The sequence below is a fragment of the Coffea eugenioides genome, chromosome 11 (genome assembly GCF_003713205.1).
Source record: "Coffea eugenioides isolate CCC68of chromosome 11, Ceug_1.0, whole genome shotgun sequence".
In the NCBI taxonomy this organism is placed as follows: domain Eukaryota; kingdom Viridiplantae; phylum Streptophyta; class Magnoliopsida; order Gentianales; family Rubiaceae; genus Coffea; species Coffea eugenioides.
The window spans coordinates 28,163,515-28,184,028 of NC_040045.1; the positions used below are offsets into that span (position 1 = coordinate 28,163,515).

At 33.3% G+C, this 20,514-nt stretch overlaps 2 protein-coding genes across 2 annotated transcripts; one reads left to right on the plus strand and one right to left on the minus strand.

The window, feature by feature from the left end:
* The first annotated feature begins 10,727 nt into the window (after positions 1-10,727).
* On the plus strand, positions 10,728-11,797 carry LOC113752179. Its single transcript, XM_027296309.1, has 2 exons — positions 10,728-10,737; positions 10,845-11,797. The coding sequence occupies exons 1-2, from the start codon at positions 10,728-10,730 to the stop codon at positions 11,795-11,797; spliced, it is 963 nt and encodes a 320-aa protein (XP_027152110.1).
* A 2,305-nt stretch (positions 11,798-14,102) lies between these two features.
* Positions 14,103-16,621, minus strand: LOC113752180 (zinc finger MYM-type protein 1-like). The gene is made up of 2 exons (XM_027296310.1): positions 14,780-16,621; positions 14,103-14,690 (listed from the first exon to the last, which is right to left on the minus strand). The coding sequence occupies exons 1-2, from the start codon at positions 16,619-16,621 to the stop codon at positions 14,103-14,105; spliced, it is 2,430 nt and encodes an 809-aa protein (XP_027152111.1).
* Positions 16,622-20,514: the final 3,893 nt, after the last annotated feature.

The window sequence follows — 20,514 nt, forward strand, 5'->3', positions numbered from 1 at the left end:
AAGAAGAAAACCATAAAAACAGAGAATAAGAATTTCAATTGAATAAAAGTTGACATCAAAAGATTGAGCAAAGGGAGAGAATACAAGAATTCGACTCTTCCAACAATGAATGCGTAAGGCTGTGAACTCTTCTTCAAATATTCCTTAGTTTCCTCTTTCACCAACCAAAGATTTTCATTCTTAGGAGCCCTAAAAGATGTCTGAAATATGAGGTACAAGTTTTGTCAGTTTTGATAACTTGGGATTTGGTTAGAGAATAAAGGGAAATAGAGGCTTTAGAAACCTCATATTTGGTTTCAGAAACTTGGGATTTGGTTAGAGAATAAAGGGAAACAGAGGCTTTAGAAACCTCAGATTTGGTTAGAGAATAAAGGTTAGAGAATAAAGAAAACAAAGGCTTTAGAAACCTCGGATTTGGTTAGAGAATAAAGGGAAATAGAGGCTTTAAAAACTAATAGGAAACAGAGGGAAGGAAAGCTAAAAGATAAAAGGGGAAAATTTCTCCAATAAGCTTCTCTAAATCACAATAGGAAATTATGTTTAATTTGCAGATCTTTGTGGCTATATTTCGGTAAAAGACGTTAACTTAACAATAGAATATTTTGGTAATTTTAATGGATTTTATTATGTACTCTTGGCCAGAAACGGTATAACATTGTGCATTAAATGGTCCAAATCTAAGTTACAGCTTTGGACGGGAAAAAAAAGAAAGAAAGAAAAGCAAGATGAACCAATATTATTAGAGTAAGAGAAATGGTGCAAAAGAGGTCAATGCAGACGGTTTCTTGAATACTAGTGACGATTTGACAGTTTGATGGTAATTAATTCCCCCCTAAAAGACACGCTTGATTTTCAGATTTGGTTTCAAAATATGTTATTAAGGCAAACTAACTCCTGAATTTCTAAGAATTAAAGTATTTAGAAAATTCCTTTACAGCCCAAAAGATTTGATATTGGACTGGTTTTGAATTAACTAATCCTATTGGTTAAATTGAGTTCAAAGTGTTTTGAAATTAAACCCGCGAAATATAATAATATAGTGAAATTTCGTTTTCATAAATTGGATTATTTTAAAAGCCCAAATTTGTAGCAATGACCCAATATTAATTAGACACCTTAAAGAATTTATTTTAAAAGTCCAGTGTTGTTATAAAGACCCAGTTGTGAATAAATGAACTCAAAGACTCTTTTAAGTGTCCGTCAAGTCTAAACTCAAATACATTTTGAACTAATGTAGGCCCGTTTACACTAAAATAGGAAGTTTCTTTATGAATATATGAATTTAGACATTTTCTAAAAGGAAAAGTTTTCAAATCAGGGAACCTCCTAAAAATTAAAAACTTTCTAAATTAGAATACTCTCAAAAATGGGAAGCTTTTCAAATTGGAAAACATTTTAAAAAGGAAACTTTCTAAATTAAGAAACTTTCCAAAATAGGAAAATTTATCTTCATAAACTATTCAAGTACATTTTAGAAAATGTCAAAACACACACATATATATATATATATATTATTGATTATAGGTTTGAAGCAAGTTTGAGGCCATGTTAAGAATCACTTCCAGTGAGTAGTTGAAGTAGGTGGTGCTTGTCCTTCTATATTTTTAAAATGCTATATACATATTTTTTCAAATGAAAGACTTACTTGTTATATGTAAAATGGATCATGTAGGCTTATTTGAAATTCTTTTCTATATTATCAAGTATGAAATGAAAGAAATATGCATGTAATATGTGAAATGAATTTATATTGAGAAAAATTGTAAACCGTCATGAAATAAACGGTAGGAACTATAGTTGTGATATGTTATGATAGTCATGGTAACTGTTGTGCTAGACCGATGGACTCATGTTATATTATGTGGTCAAACAGTAATCTAGAAACCTTTTGATTGCCCTCCTGGAAGGCGTTTGATTTCTAGATTTAGTACTCAAAAGTCGGATATTATGTGTACTTGTTTATGAGTTATGCCTTGTGAAAGGAAATGACGTGAACGGCATGTTATATGATTTACAAGAATTTTCTACAAATATGATCATATCATGTTACTTGTTTCTATGTTGTATTCGACGGAGGCCACCTCTAAAACCTAGGAATTGAGTGCCATATTGAATGGAGGTCACTTATATGTATGCCACCAACTTTTCAATAAAATATGTATATGTAATATATGAAACAATGCTAAAGGTTTTCATGTTGATATTTGCATATGGAATTGCGTAACTAAATTTGTAAATATGTAGTATGTATATAATTACATGATCCATAGAAGAATGTGTACGTCATTCAACCTACATTATCTTTACTTTTCTTGCAGATCAAGAAGTGAAGAACGATTAAGTTTAGCAGATTAGAGAGCGATAAATAAACTGACAATCAACTCAAGGAATTATAAAGTAAAGTGTTTAGCATGCGTATTAAATGAAGTGCTCATACTTAATTTAAGAGTTTGAAATTCGCATGCTATAATCATACCGATTAGTATAGATGACTTGAATTTTTATTGGTTTTAATATTGGCGCTGTTATCAATGAAGTAACTGTAAGTTTTAAATTTTAGTGAATTTTATAAGTTATAATTAAAATGCATAGTATTTGTGAGAGTAGGATTTCATAGATATGGTGTGCCACATTATAAAATTGGTCTAGGGATCCGGATTTAGGGTATCACACTAATCATGTCCATCCATGTGAAAAACGTGGGATTGAAATCCCTTCAATGTCTTCTTTGAGTAGTATTTGTGCATCACTTTGCTCAATGGTAAATTTTGAAAAAAATTATATTTAGGGAAATCATACTAAAAGAAATAAATCTTACTTTGTAAAAAAAATAGGATTTTTATCTTGTATACATATTAGTGAGTATAAACACGTGTTATGTAATCTCAATTTGAATTTAATCTTCAATTTTTACATATGTGACATACATCAATATTTGCTAGTGCATACATTGTCAATATAAAAGGGTAATATGCATCTTTCTAAGGTAGAAGTGAACATAATGTGAAAAAATGCATTATAAGTTTCCTAAGCAAAAAGAAGACGATTTTAACACACTATTAAAAGTTTTAGGCATTATACATTTTACAAAAAACTAATCCCAATTTCAAGTTCAAGTAGCTAGTAATGGTAAAACATGAAGAGAGAAACAATCATCGGTTGGGCTGAAATAATAAGTTTAGTCCAGTCAAAAGCAGAATATGGCATCGATGGAGCTCATTCAACAAAGTATTAAGAGCATCTAAAGTGAAATAATCCCGCCCGCTGATTGAGGGAATCATGATGCTTCTTTTCATTAAAAAGTTCAAAGACTGCAGTGGTGCATCTTTTGGGTCTGATGCTCACCTTCAACCTCATAGAAGTTCATTTGGACTCCTCCCTCCTCTCACAGTAAAGGAGTGGAGTAGATTATTCACGTTCGACAAAAAAAAAAAAAAATCTAAAATGGGACAATATGATTTACTAAGTAAGCCAAATCATGGTAATTAATATGGCAATGGTGATTAACAATTAGTGAAAAATTTTGCTTAAAAAAAGCGTAAATAGTAGGCAACAATAGGAAAAGTATTGGCACATGACACGCGTTGTTGAAAACATAGGAAACACCTCTAATAACATACCAAACACCAAAGCCAGACCTGTAGGAATCAAAAGTTTCAATTTGTCCCTCCAAATAACATAACTAAATTTTTGATTAATTTGTCCTTATTAATAAGATAGCTATTGGACTAATTTGCCCCTATTTAAAAAGCAAAACTAGAGAAAGGATCGTTTAGGGTTACGGTAGTTTACTAAAAAGTGCTTCACCAAAAAAGCTTTTAATAAAAGTACTTATTAAGTGCTTAAGTGTTTTTAAATATATTATTTAGATACACAGTTCAATGAGTACTTATTGTATTGGATAATATATAATTTGAAAATTTTAAATGTATTTGTCCCTCTATTTAGCTCATAATATAGGATAAAATTATTAAATTTAATCTTTTATTTATTAAAATACAAAAGCTATTCTAAAAGCACCAAGTTTGAGCTTTCACTAAAAGTACTTTCAATACCTAAAGCTCTATTCCTAATTTTATGAAACGATATTTATCAAACATCTCAAAAGTACTTTTACCACCTAAAAGTGTTTTTTTTTATCAAAAACACCGCAACTCCAAACGGGGCTAAAGCAAAACACGAGTTTGGACTAGTTTACTCCTACTAATTAATTATATAACCATATTTTCCTAACCAATTTTGGTTTATAAAAAGGTAGACATATAAATTAAGACTTGTGAACTAGAGATTTGGTGAGTTTGAACCCGGTCCAAAATAAAAAAAAATTTGCATGTTGGCTTTAGCCTAAACTGCACAAAGCTCACATATGTAAGGGCTCGATCTCAATCTATTTGTTAATATCGAGTTCGGGTTGATATTGGACTAATTTAGATTTAACAAGTTTACATTTTATATATACTAGTTTTTTGGCTTAGGCAGTGCATAAGCTTGCCTAGACTGCTGCCCAGGTTATGTGATTTTATTGAGAATGTAAGCTTAATAATGAGGGATAGATTGGGGAGGATTCTAAAATAAAAATGATCAAGAATAAAGTACTTGGACAAACTTTAAATAGTTGGAAATTGAATGCACTATATATTTGACTCCATGACTTGCTTCATGAATTGTTGGACATACTTTTTAGTACCATAAAAAAACCCTTTCCCAGTAAATACATGAAATGGTGAATTCTTTTCTGTTTATTTTATGAAAGCTAATTCATAGTCTTGCTTCATCAACCACTTTGCTTGTTCTAAACTCATCCACCTATGAGATCACAAGTATAGAGAAAACATAATTAAAATCTCACACTCTAGATGTCTTAATTATGCTAAGAATGAAAACGACATATAAGTCTGCAAATAGACTTTAATATTAACACTCAAAACCTCAAGGAGATAAGAAAGCGTTACAATCAAAGTTTGGATATGAATTAGATAACACCTCTAAGTTTCTAAGTCGTTAATTTCTTGTACAAGTAGCTTGGAAATATTTCATAACTAGCAACATCTAAAATAAAATGTATTGAACATTTGTAAATCCAATCTTCCAATATGTTAACATCTTGGCTGTGCACCTTATAGTTCATAACACGAGCATTTTGCGAACAAATATGAATATACGCCAAAATTGGTTTAGCACTTCAAAGAAAATAATTGAAAGATCCACAGACTATCAAAGTATGGTAAAAAGTTGCTTTGTTTTATTAAACAATTGTAAAGTCAAAATTCATATATTATCTTCACCTTTTTAAAAGAGTGGAGACAACTAATAAAATTGTGATTAATTATTGTGAAATCATTCCGAATATTGGCAAACACTTGCATCATGTTTGTTGATTATTGTCTTACGTGCATCTCAGATATTGTCACAGAAGATGGAAGGATCTTAGAAAAGACTCAACTTTGCTCCGCAAATTAGTTGGTTTTAGGTGATTTTGTCTAAAGATGCAAAGCATCCAAGTGATCCTGCCACGGAATACTTCATACAAGCACACTCTACAAACATAGCGTTACATTGTAGGCTTGAGTAGTATTGCATGATTTACAGCATTGATGTGTGTTGTACTATTAAATGTGTGTTCTGCAATACACTGATGATTAAACTTTTCTTTTTTTCTTTTTGTAAAAGATTAATCTATAAAGTTGTACTACTGATAACTTGATGAGTGATGATGAATAAAGAAGGACTATCTTTAGGTGCTTTGAAGCGCTTATAAGATTGGTGGTAACCATTCCTGTTTATAGTAAAATGGGAATGACTTCTCTGATAATGATATCCTCCTCTTCGGCTTCCCTTATAATTTCTCTGCCTTAGTGTGGGAAACTAAGGAACATATGGCGCTAGTAATTCTTTTTTTTTTATATATAAGAAAGGTCATTTCATTCAAACAAATCTACACTAATAACAGAAAATATATTAAACAAACATGACACAGATACATAAAGAAGCAAAATCAATCAATATAACAGATCTATATGTTAGTAATTCTTAGTCATAGCATGATGAAGTCAGATTGTTCTTTGAATCTAAATCCACGCATTGCTGCCCTTATGAATGATTTCAATCGCTTCGCAGCCATTTTGAGACTCGGAGTTCTCTTCAATTTCATAAATTAATCATGAAAATAACCTCTCAAGAAAGTTAAATCCAACTCTAATTAATAGGATTTCAACGTGTTTGCCTGAAAATTAAACTAACAACAACGCTAATTAATTCCGCTAAAAACTAAGTAAAGTCCAACAAAAATTCAATTCTAAATCCAGTGCCACCACATTAAGGCACTCGCAATTATATAATTAGTGTGTTGTTGCATCTTTTTTGACATTATGTGTTCATGTTATGCACTTAGGAGGAGCATTAATAGACAAATCATATTAAATTGAAATTAGAGTTTCAGCAACAACAGCAACAACAAAAGTAGCAAAAAATAAACACTCTCGTCTCCACACATATATACCATCACACAAAAACAATGGATATAATTATGAACTTTGAGAAAAACTGAAACAAGAACAAGAATTAGGGATTCAAACACTATTAAATCCGCTGAGCATTCCTTCAATTCAACATGCAATTTACATCAAATTGAAAAGGCGAAAACATAAAAATTCATTGAACTGGTCAAGAATTTTTAGTTATTAACCAAAAGAATAAAACTTTTTTTTAAAAAACTTGAAAAGAGTAAGAAAAATCAATTTGATAGCAGCAGTTAATGTTTCGAAATATAACTTTAAACTTTCAAAGTCTAACCAGAAAGCATACTCATGAACTTGTGAGTGCCTGCTGACTATTATGCTATTACAATTTCTGTTTAGTACGAAATAATGCAGAGAAAAGGATGATTCGGCTCAATTGCATAAACCTAGGAACGGCAGTCGAATGTAACTCAACCTGCTTTTTGTCGAAATAAACCTGGGATGCAGCATATACAAGCTTGAAGATTTCTTGTTACCTTCCATTGTCCTTTTCTTCAAAACCCAAGTAATTTTCTTCCAATCAGAATCAAATTTCTCTCGAACTCTAAGCTGTTCAGCAATTTTGATAAAAGAAAATGAAAGACAAAGTATGAGCCAAAAAGAGGCCACCATTAGATTTGAAGGCAGGTTCAGAACTCCAAGGGAAAGGGAACAGCCTGTAAAAGACATTTTTGTCCAAAAAATTTTTTGTTTTTCATGAATTACATTTTTCAATTATCTTTTTATTTTACGTATATCAAATCATTATAATTAAATTTTGTTTTTACAAAACTCCAGAAAATAACAATCCAAATGGCCCCTAAAATTCCACTTACCAAATTTTCAGCTCCACCTAAACTGACCACAAGCATTTTTTCATGTACAATGTATGTGCATGGGGAAAACACCCAAAAAAGATTTATGCCAACAATCCATCTCCGTTTTAAAATAAAAAATGGGAAAGATGGTGGGCAAGTGTAATATGGTGAAAAAGAATAGATGTTGCTCAACAAAATCAGATTGTTGTTGGAGGTCAAAGATTGTCACCGAAAACTTCAAATCCAGAAAGGCCCCAAAAGCAATATTCATCATGTAACATTGTAACTCTCTCATGTATAAGTTAACAAATGATAGCTTATGCCAAAAAAGAAAAAAAATCTTATGCATTTTTTTTTTCTTTTGAAGAGAAAAAAATGAAAAGCCAGGATTAGAATTTAGAATTCAAACATAATTAAGAGTTTTAATCATTGCTTACATTCAACAAGAGAAAAAAATGAAAAGCCAGGATTAGAATTTAGAATTCAAGCATAATTAAGAGTTTTAATCATTGCTTACATTCAACAAGCAATTTACATGAAAGTGACAAGGCCAAATGCCAAAAGAAAAAAAATTCATTAAACGGATAAAGAATTTTTAGTTATCATTGCTTACTGGATAAACTAATATGACTCATTCTTTAAAAAAAAAATTTTTTGTCGGGAAGTAGCCGTTAAGGTCTCAATATAGGAATTCAAAATTTTCACAATGTAACACATTTGCGAGCCTGTGCTGGCATTTTTGCGGGATCTCTGAATACAAATCATGAATTAGAAATATTTTTCATCAATTTCTTCCACTCTTAACTTATATCAGGTTAGGGCCAAAAAATAAAAAAATGGGATAATTTCAGAAACCTCCCCTGAGTTTTTTGATAATTTCATGTGGCTCCCTTAAGGTTTCAAAAATTACACCTACCTCCCTTACCCGTTTAAAATGACAATACTAACCTTAATATTTTAATAAAACTCTCTTGTTTCCATGTCTATACAAAGGATGGATTTTTATAATTTTTTCTTTTTCCTTCTTATTCATTTCTCTTATATTTCATTAGAAGTATAAAACAACTATTAATATTGTCACTAATATCTATTCAGGTCAAACGTTAAACTAGTATTTTTTATGACTTTTAATATTATCCAATTCTTTTATAGCTCTTTTTTTTATATCAAAATGAAGAATAAATCAACAATAATTAAAAACAAATGGCTCAAAATCACTACCAAACTATGGTAGTTCCATCACTAAACTAGTCCATAAACTTTTATTAAAAAAACTCCATAAATTTAAAAAACACAAGGTAATACTTTCTTCTCTATCTTAAAAAGAATCTATATTCCCAATAAAGCACTATAAAAAATAATTTATCATAGCAAAAGATTTATTGTTATAGTTAATTATTAAATAACAAATATTGGCATGACAAACTTGTGACTCTTATTTTTTATATAATTGTGTCAAATTACTTTACAATTGTTTAGAAGAATGAATTGAACTTTATAAGATAAAGGCATTTTAGGATATTTATTAAATTTTTGACCTTATTTTAAGGTTTGGTTACCGAAGTGTCAAATCAATGGAGGTAAGTGTAATTATAAAAACTTCAAGGGAACTAAGTGAAATAGTCAGAAACCTCTCCCTAAAAAATTTATATAAATAGCATGACTAATTAAATTTGGTCTTGACTTTCAAGTATATTAAGGGATCCACTCATGCACCATTTACTCTTTCTCCCATTCCCAAACAATTCACATCTCCCTGAGCCCACCCCCCGCCGCCGCTGGTCATAAGTCTGCAGGTATTCATCCTCTTCTACATGGGAATTTTTCTTAAGGAAAGAGATTAATCACAAAATAGAAATATCCAGTCTGGCATTGAATTGGTGCGAATGTCTCAATTTTATTTAAATGTTGCAGTTGAATTTCTTGATTTTTTGAGATTCCACCTCGATTGTGCTTAGGTTGCCTGCATGCCATTCCCATTTGGTAAGATTAGAATTGATTTTTAGGATTTTATCTTGATTGTTTAGGGGTTACAGACTTATATGACAAAATCCTAATTCAGATAAGTTGTGCATGTATTGGATTTCGATTGAAATCCAATTCCCACTGTTTGAAATACATTTCTGCGCATGATTTTTTCATAGGATCTATTTATCTTCATCTGTTTGTGATTGTTTCTGCACATGATTTCTTATAGGATCTATTTATCTTCATCTGTTATGTTGATGTTTGTTATGTTGATCATTGTGGCAGAGAATCTTGGTTTTGCTAAATTAAGACTCCTGTTTCATTTCTTCAAACACATTTTTTAAGCCAAGTTTTACTTGTTCATTATTCTTCCCTCCTGTTTCATGCTGTAATCTGTAACTGTACCTGTACTAGTATAAATCTTGGTGTTGTTTTGGGAGTTTCACCGGAGAAGAATTGAAGAGGAGAAATAGAGGGATTTCTAAAGATCCTTTGTCGGAGAATAAATATTTTATTTGTTTATTTTGTCGAGCCTTTGAAAAATGCGGGAAAAAAGATCATTAGTTTAAATTTGCGGATTTCCCAACTTTGCCCTTGCGGAACTATTGGAATATGGTGCAAAATAAAGGGAAAAACGAGTAACTTCTTTTCTTTTCACAGGCAAAATAACGAAAGGAACTTGAATTTGTTCTCTATCCTAAAGGATCTAAGCTCCCAAATAGATGAATTTTGATTAGATGGGAAGGGGAAATGAAAAATTGACAAAACCAACAAATGAATAGTGGTATAGATTGACATATAATGACGTAGTTTTTCTAATTTTTGAATGATCATAAATAATTGTAAAAAATCAGTTTACATTCTTGAAAAATGACTAGTGATAAGGGCGCAACTGATGTGTATAATTTAGTAACAATCATTTTTTATATGAAGGAATTTAATATAAAATTTTCATAAACAAAAAAAAAGACTTTGATATTTTAAAAGTTTTTTGAATGGAATTTTAATTAATTTGGTGGTTACAATATTTGTAAATGGTTATGGGTGAAAATTAGTGTGATTACATTGGTTGGTAATATGAATAATATGTAATTAGATGGTAAAGTTATAATTTAATGATTGTGAAAAGTTAAAAATCTAAAAAGTGACGAAAAAAGTTTACAGCAAATTCAATGCTCTCCCTTTATATATAATATATAGTATAGATAGATTTTCGGCGTTTACATGATTTTCCAAGTCGTGATTGCGCCATTCTACACTACTATTTCGAATAGATGTGGATAATTTTATTTTTTAGAACATTTTTCTTGCTTTGATTTCAACTTTGCTTTTTTTTTTTGAAGAAAAAAAAGTATATGTAAACTTGAATTTTAAAGATCTTATTTAACGTTATTCTTACTAATGCAGGAAGTGTTACTAAGGTTTCTTTTGATATTTGTCCATCATGGAACAAGGTAGTCTTTACGAATTCACTGAGTTCTTTAACCAGTACCGGTTCATTACCCTTAGACACGGACGTCTAATTAACTCTCATTAATTTCATTTTGTTGGTCATTGACAGGGAACAAGGTGCAACCTAAGACAAGTCGGAAGGATGCGAACCTTAATCACTTCTCTCGGCTGTCTGATTCAATCATTTATCACATCTATTCGTTTTTACCCACCCGAGATGTTGCCTGTACTGCCATCCTGTCCAAATCCTGGTATCGTATTTGGACCCTTTATTCATTTGTTGTCTACCATTTTATCTGCACCATGTGGGACCAAGACAAAGAACCAGAAGAAAAAGGAGTAGGATGGGTTCAAGAATGTGGTAGAGAGGTTCCTGGTCCAACGTTTGACTGTACTGGCAGCAGCAGCAGAAAAGACGATTTCCTGTCAATGGCAGGAAAATTCATCGGACGACGTTTTATAGAAAACTTAAATATACAGAGATTCCAATTGTACATTGACTTTCCTAAGATGGGCTCACTGGCTCAAAGATTGAATATATGGATTGATTATGCAATGATGAGGGTTGTGCCAGAGCTTGTTCTTCGCATTGACTGCTTAACCCGTGATACAAAAGTTGGTCATCGCATTAACACTTCATCAAGTCGTCAAAGGCTCCATTATGCTATACCTCAATTTGCTGTTGAAGCTAGGTGGCTAAAAATTTTGGGCTTGAGTGGTTGTAGATTTGCGACTTGTTTGGACATCAAACTTCCCCAGCTACAGAGCCTTTCATTATGTCATTCCTGCTTTGATGATAAGTCTCTATTGGAAAGGTTTCTCCTTGGATGCCCACTGGTTGAGTATGTGAAGATATCATGCTGCAATTGGATGGACAAACTTCTCTCTGTCCCAAACTTACCTGAATTGAAGCATTTTGAGTGTTTGTTCTGCGATATGGTTGATATGATTCAAATTAATGCAGCTAAGCTTCGTACTTTCTCATTTGCGACATTGAAAGAAGTCAAACAACTTTGGCCAATGACCATTGACTGGACAGCCTATGCTACAGCACTGGAGTAGTTGAAAATATATGCGAATGGTGCCGCTGACATTGATATGTTAGAGACACCGATATCTCAGCTTCTCTTTCTTGAAACATTGGATATACACGGCTGCAAAAGTTATGCGGGTTTCAAGATCTCAAACCAAACTCTTAAGAAATTGATCTTGAGAGATTGCAGTCACATGTCAACTACTCAACTTGATGCTCCAAAGTTAGAGTTGCTTGAATTCAACAACTGCGATAAACCTTTTCTTCCTTGCAATGCCTCGAATAAACTTCAGATTAACTTTAGTTTAATCTTTAGAGGACATTCAATTGAGTGGCTTTTGCGATTGAAGTATTTTCTCAGGACGTTAAAGCATTGGGAAGATTAAAAACTGATCGTCTATCCTGAACATCACATACTACACTTCTTTCTTAACCACTTAACTAAGGTTTTATGAATTTTTTTTTGTTGCTTTACTTGGTTTGAGAGTTATATGTGATGCTATTCGACAATGGACGTAAAAATCTTGAAATTATTTACTCCCCTTGTCACGCCCTGAGTCCGCACGTGCTAGTCACGTGACATTCCCGTATCCTCAAGTCTCGCTCAAGAATACTTGGCAATATCAGACTATACTAAACTTTAAAAGTATTAAATAATACAACTAGATAAAGTGCGGTACAAATCTCGTATGAAGGATAGTCTACGAATATCCAATAAGTTCGTACATTTATTCTCCGGTTGAAACAGCGGAAACAAAAGTAAATAAAACTAACAACTAGAAGTAGCTAGCTTGCTAACTTCTATTCACTTCGAAACTAATAAAAGTCGTCCTCAGGGTCTTCTACGTAAATCAACTCATACTCTTTAGAATCTGCAAAGATGGTAAAAAGTGGGTTGAGCGACAAGTCGCTCAGTAGGTAATATCTACTCTTCTGTTGGACCATGCATTCATAACGTTATAGGTACACATATAGATATAAATCAAATCATTTGCACACTGTTCACATCCATAATCATGAAAGTAATGTTGTTTATAAAACAATCAGTAGTAACGAGTGACAAGTAATTTAAAAGCATCTTATTGATAACTATATATGAAAAATCATAAAGTCATAATCATTTCATATTAATTCATAAGTCTCTTCATATCAGTTCATAAATCATTTCATATCAGCTCATAACAAGTACATGTAATGACCGGTTATTGAGTATTTAGCCTAGAGATTAAACCCCTTCTAGGTGGGCGACCAATAGGTTTCATGACTACCGATTGGTCTCATTACATACATGTTCAATCGCCCGGATTTTATATCAGACTACCATGACCTTATCAATTGGCCGGACTCTATACCAGACTACCATGACCATTAGACAGGACTATAGCCCCTACCGTCTATTCCATGACTGTTTTGAGTTTTTCTTGACATAAATTCATTTCACATGTCACATGCATAGTTCTGGATTTCATAAAAGATACAGTTCATTTGGTATATAATAACATATTAAAAAGTTTCAAATAAGTCACATGGTCCATTTTTCTGTATAGTCAAAATAGAACTTGCTTAAACAATCAAGTAAATCATTTAATAAAAAACAATTCAGATTAACACGTAAAAATATAATCGATGACAAAAATTTTACTTTAAACTTTTGAAATCTCAGAAGGGTAAGTATCACCTACCTTTGTCTGGTTGCTCAAGTGGAACTACCTTAGACCTTCTAAACTGGTGTCGTACAGGTCTAGGCGCTTAGTTGTCTGCTTGTTCGACGACGACATCTTCTCCTTCTCCTCTATTCTTAGTCGATTCTTACTCTAAGGGAGGCAGACAAGGGAAATGTAGGAATAGTGTTATTTGTCTCTCTATTGTTTTGATAAAAATCCTAAACCCTAGCACTTCCCACTAGTAGGTGGTTTAGATAAGAATCTTAGTTTATTATGAACTCTTATCCTACCTTATCTCCTTACTAACCCTAATTACTCCTCTACCCTATCCTACTAATAAATTTATATTATTATTTTTTTTCACCTAGAGTAATTTTGCCTTTTTAATTAATTGAGCAAAATAAACTAAAAAAATGGGCAAGGACATGGGTTTTTACATTCTACCCCCCTCACAAAAAGTTTCGTCCTTGAAACTTACATATCTTGATAAAAAAGATAGAGGTATCTATTCCGCATATCCAGGGACGGAGCCAGAAATTTATTTTTGGGGGGGCTGAAGTGTATTAAAAAAAATTTTTTGTGACGAAATAAATATATTTAATAAGTAAAATTTAGAATCAATAATTATAAAAATAATAAAAACATATAATTATACATACCCAAAAATTTGTTATTGATTAACACTTGAAGTATTGGTAGTTGTTGCATTCGAATAACGAAGAGGAGACAATTGCATTCTACGAGTCTTCATCCGTTGAAAACGCTGCAATATTTGCTCATTTTCAATTGTTGCAAAAATATCCTTCTCGATGTATACAACCAGACAGTCATTCATCCACTCGTCTCCCATTTTGTTGCGCAAATCAGTCTTGACAATATTCATTGCAGAAAATACTCTTTCAACAGAAGCAGTCGCAACTGGTAGAACTAATGCCAACTGGATCAGACGATAAACCAATGGAAAAACTGTATTTTTACCAGTTTTAACCATTTGTTGAGCAAGACTTCCCAAATCTCCAACTTCTGAAAATTGAGGATCGCGTTGCACATTATAAATATAATTTCGAAGTTGAGACTCAAGATATAAATAATCGTTACTTGAGAAGTCTTCAGGATATAAATCAGCAAGACGGAGTAGTTTCTGCACATTGAATTGAGAGAAAGAACTTTTTGGATCAAGACATGCTATGCAACTAAGCAATTCCGTGCTAACTTCCGAGAAACGATTATTCATCTCTTGTATAATTAAATCAACAACCTGACATCACAACAATAATAAAATTAATAACTAAGAAAATCTGCTAACAAGTAACAAATGTAATGAAATAATAATTTCAAAAATAATACCTCACAAAAAATTTCCACGCGATAATGATGAAAATTAGTGATGGTTTGACCTCTGCGACTGCGCCTGGCATTGCCACGGATTGCTATACTGTCTTCCATATCAATCACGGGAATCATATTCAACTCACAAAAATTGTTGACTTCATCTAAAATTATTTGCCATCCCTCTTCCCTAAAGTCTTGCAATTGAGATTTCATAGTATCAATCAAACTCATGGCTTGGACAATATTTTGATCCCTTTGTTGCAAAACAAGTGACAAGTCATTTGTGATTCCCAATAAATACTTCATCAGGTGCAATGCAAAAACAAACTCATAATCATTCATTCTATCAATCAAACCCCTGGCCATACCTCTATTGTCAGAAGTGGTGGCATCATCTTGTATATTTCCCAATATTCCAATCACCGAAGCCCACATAGAGGATAGACGAAGTAATGTTAGATAGTGTGATCCCCAACGAGTATCCCCTGGTCTTGCTAAACTAGTTTCTTGATTTTTGCCTTTTCCACTAATAATATCTCCACTGTCTAAAAGTGTAACAATCTTATCATGTTCTATTTGTCTTAATTGATCTCTCCTTTTACATGATGCTCCAGTTAAATTGACAATCATAGAGACATAGCCAAAGAATTCACTGACAATGATATTTCCCTTAGCAACAGCAACAATAACTAACTGGAGTTGGTGAGCAAAACAGTGAATATACATCGCATAGGGATTTTCTTGTAATATAAGGGCCTTCAAACCATTGAACTCACCTCGCATATTTGAAGCTCCGTCATATCCTTGACCTCTCAATTTGGATAATGATAATCCGTGTTGCGCGAATAAAGAATCAATTGCATCTTTCAAACAAAGAGATGTGGTGTCAGACACATGTACAATTGCAAGGAAACGTTCAATCACATGCCCTTCTTTGTTCACATATCTCAAAACAACTCCCATTTGCTCTTTCACTGAACTGTCTCCAGACTCATCAACAACTATTAGGGAAAAATAATTGTCTCCAATATCATTGATTATAACACTTGTGATCTCTGAGGCACAAGCATGTGCCAGATCTTTTTGAATCATTGGAGAAGTTAGTTGATTATTTGCAGGAGCATTTTGATTTACAACCTCAAAAATCTCAGTATTTCGCTGGCTATACCACTCAAACAATTCAAGAAAATTGCCTCTATTTGAAGAACTAGTTGACTCATCATTTCCACGAAAAGCCAATCCTTGCTTCAAAAGAAAGCGGGTCACATCCAGAGCAGCAGTTAAACGGGTGCGATATGCAATATCTATTTCGCGCCCACAAGATCGTAGCACATTTGACACACTATGCCTTTGATCTTGAAAACTTTCAAACTGTATTCTAGCATCATTATGGCAACTATTCACAGCTCCAATATGTTCATTAAATCTTTCCATTGCCTTTTTCCAATTATTGAATCCCGTTTTTGTAAAGGCATCCTCTGCATATTGACCTCCCTTATTTTGTGCTTTGAAAAGAAAGCACCAAAAGCAAAACGCCGCATCTTTCGATATGCTATACTCTAACCATACAAACTTTTGATACCAACTATCTTGGAAACTTCTATGTTGTTTACCAAATGATGTTTTTGGATACATATGGCCAATCGGTTGGCAAGGTCCCTTAGTCAAATACTCTCTTCGGACATGGTCTCGAAGAGAAATATCAAATTTCTCAACTGATTTTCGTAATCCCGGATCACTAACAATATCATTTAAATTCAATTCCACACAAGATTGATTTTGAACTGGTTCACTAATATTAGGCTCATTTGAAGATTCACCACTACAGACTCGTTTAGGTTTAAAGAATCTCTCCATTTTCTGTCACAATTAAATAATTGTGGTTAAATTCAATAAAATTATGCAATTCAATAATCAATTAATTTAAAATTCATATAAATAATTCTTTAATTTAATAATAAATTCATATTACTTATATTTCTCAATTTATAAAATTCATTATATAAAATTATCAAAAAGTTAAAATAAGGTACAACTAAATACCCATATAATCTCTAATTCAATCTCATAAAATTTTGAATTTATATTTACATTCAAAATTTCTAATTCATATAATTAATTCTTAAAATTTCAAATATAAAACTAACAAAATTTTAAAAACTAAATACAACCTAAAATCTATACAATTTCTAAACTAATTTCTAATTTAAATTTAATATCATTAAATTTTTTAATGTAATCTTGCAAATTCTTAAATTACATTAACATAAACTAAATAAAAATTAATCTTAATCAAATTAATATCAAGATACTCAAAATTCAAAAATAATTTAAACATATAATTAACAAAAATATAAAGATGAATATTGTAATTTAAACCAAAAAACTAACCTAAAAGATTTATGTGAATGGAATGGTGGAGAGTTGGAGTCTTGGAGCCTTGAATTGAAGGCTTGAAGCAGGATGGTAGAATCTCAACTGAAGCTTCTTGGAGTTCTTGGAGCCTGGCGTCTTCTTCTTGGAGTTGGAGTCTTGTTTGCCCTTTGGCACTGGCGGCGTGCTTTTGCATCAGATGAAGCCCCCTCATTATACAAAACGACGTCGTTCCACTAAAAGTGAAACGACGTCGTTTTGTATTTAGAGGGCAAAAAAAAAAATTCAAAATGAAATGGGTCATCTTCTTCCTCAGCAGTCAGCACGGCAGCGGCTTTCCAGCTCTTCTTCACTTCCTCTGCAGCATTCATGGAGCCATGGAGGATGGTAGATCTGGATCACCGTGGGGGGGCTGGGCTGGGCTGGCCGCCGAAATCCCCTATATATAGGGGTTTTCCGGCGGCTTGGGGGGGGCTTAAGCCCCCACCAGCCCCCCCTTAAATCCGTGGCTGCGCATATCCTTCTCCAACTCCCACGTTGCCTCTCGCAGTGTATGATTCGTCCATTGCACCTTGACATAGGGTATGGTCCTTCTTCTTAAAACTTGGTCATTCCGATCCACGATTCTTAAAGGAACTTCCTTCACTGATAAGTTCTCCCTCACTTTGATGGGTTGATCATCCAAAATATAGCTCGGATCCGATACATACTTTTTCAGTTGGGAGACATGAAAAACATTATGTATCATTGACAAAGTAGGCAGGAGAGCCAGTCGATACGCTAGAGGTCTAACTCTATCCAGTATTTCGTAAGGCCCTACATACCTCGGACTTAACTTGCCACTTCTTCCAAATCTCATCACTCCTTTGGTAGGGGATACTTTCAAATATACCTTTTCTCCCGGTTGAAACGCTAAAGGTCTCCTCTTGGAATCCACCCAACTCTTGTTTCGGTCCTAAACTACTTTTAATCTTTCTCGAATAATCTTAATTTTTTTCAAAGTTCTTTCTACCAAATCAGAGCCAGTGATCAGCTTCTCATTTATTTCATCCCACTATAAGAGGGATCTACACTTTCATCCATACAACGCTTCAAACGGTGCCATACCTATACCGCTATGATAGCTATTATTGTACGAGAACTCCATTAGTTTCACCAACCTATCCCAACTATTCGAGAAGTCTAGAGCATAAGCTCTAAACATGTTTTTCAGTGTTTGTATGGTCCTTTCCGATTGTCCATCCGTTTGAGGGTGGAAGGCGGTACTTAATCTCAGGTCAGTCCCCATAACTTCTTGATAGGTCGACAAAAATCTAGACATGAATCTAGGGTCTCGATTAGACACTATACTTATTGGAACACTATGAAGACATACGATTTCCTCCACATACATCTCTACCAACCTCTCCATTGTTACTCCATTCAACATTGGTAGAAAGTGGACAGATCTGGTTAGCCGATCGACTATAACCCAAATGGCATCGTTATTCCTAATTGTTCGAGGCAATCCCACCACAAAATCTATTGCCACATGTTCCCACTTCCATTGGGGAATTTTCAGGAGTTGCAATAAGTCGGCAGGTCTTTGATACTCGGCCTTTATTTGTTGGCATACCAGATACCTTGCTACATATTCCGCTATTTATCGTTTCATCCCATTCCACCAATAACCTTTTCGAGTCTTGATACATTTTAGTCCCATCAGGGTGAATTGAGAATCTCGAATTGTGTGTCTCCTTTAGCAATTTCTGTTTCAATCCTTCATTCCTTGGCACACATAATCTACCATCTTTCCACAAACTCCCAACGTTTTTCAATTTCCTATCGAAGGGTTCCACTCTAAGTTTTTCTTTAATCTTTGCAAACTCGTCATCAGAATGTCGTGCTTCTTTAATCCTATCTATTAAAATAGGCGTGACCACTAAGACAGCTAGCATTTGAATCGTAGAGTCCACCATTTCCACTTCAAAATTCTCCATTTGATCCTTTACCGTGGGTTCTCTTAATACCCTTGACTTCCTACTGAGGGCGTCTGCTACCTTATTTACCTTACTCGGATGGTAACTGATTGTCAAATCATAATCTTTAATCTATTCTAATCACTTTCTCTGCCTCATGTTTAATTCCCTTTGAGTAAAGAGATATTTGAGACTCTTGTGATCGGTGAAAATCTCACATTGCACACCATATAAGTAATGTTTCTATATTTTCAACGCAAACACTATTGCCGTCAATTCCAAATCATGCGTGGGATAATTCTGTGCGTACGGTTTTAGTTGGCGGGAAGTATAAGCAATTACTCTCCCATTTTGCATCAAAACGCATTCTAAATCATTTTTAGAGGCATCACTATAAATCACAAATCCTTCCGTTCCAGAGGGTAGGGTAAGTACTGGAACTGACACTAGTTTCTCCTTTAACCTCTAGAAACTCGTTTCACATTTATCTGTCCATTCAAATTTTGCTCTTTTTTGAGTCAACCTAGTAAGAGGCATAGCAATGGTAGAGAATCCTTCTACAAATTTTGATAATAGCCGGCCAACCTTAAGAAACTCCTCACTTCAGTTACATTAGTGGGCCTTGGCCAGTCTACAATTGCTTCCACCTTCTTTGGATCAACGGACACCCCTTGAGCTGATATCACATGTCCTAAGAAGGCCACACTCTTCAACCAAAATTCACATTTACTAAACTTAGTGTACAATTTCTCTCTTCTTAGTATCTCTAAGACTTCCTTAAGGTGGGCAGCATGAATTTTTTCATTTGGAGAGTACACTAAAGTGTCATCAATAAACACCACCACAAAACGGTCTAGTTGCAGTTTGAATACACGATTCATTAGATCCGTAAAGGCTGTCGAAACATTGGTTAATGACAGGTGTCGAGTCTGTGCAATAATAAATACCTGCTCAAGAAAAATAAATTTTCTGTCTATAGTAGTGAGCAGGGTCGAATCCACAGAGATTGAGAAAAATTCGATTCTTTTCAAGTTCGGGACACGGGGGATTTTTATTAGAAATAAACTAGAAATAATTAAACAATTTAACCAAAAATAAACAATTAATTAATACGAATGTAAATAGTAATTAAATAAATAATAAATAAATTCTAGTCAAGGATACAATTACGCAGACACAGTCCATTCATCCGATCATTGATACAAAGAAAGTTCACTTAATTTTATTAACAGGTTAGTTATAGTCGCCGATAAACTCTGACGACCAGTTTTTCCTTAATTTATTGATAACCAAGGTACGACCGTTGATTACTCCTAACCAGGAAATACTCCTAGGTACGACCGTAGGAATTAATTTCCTAATTGCCTTAAAAACTAGAAAAGCCTAACCCAAATTAATAACATGCTACGAGGGTTATTT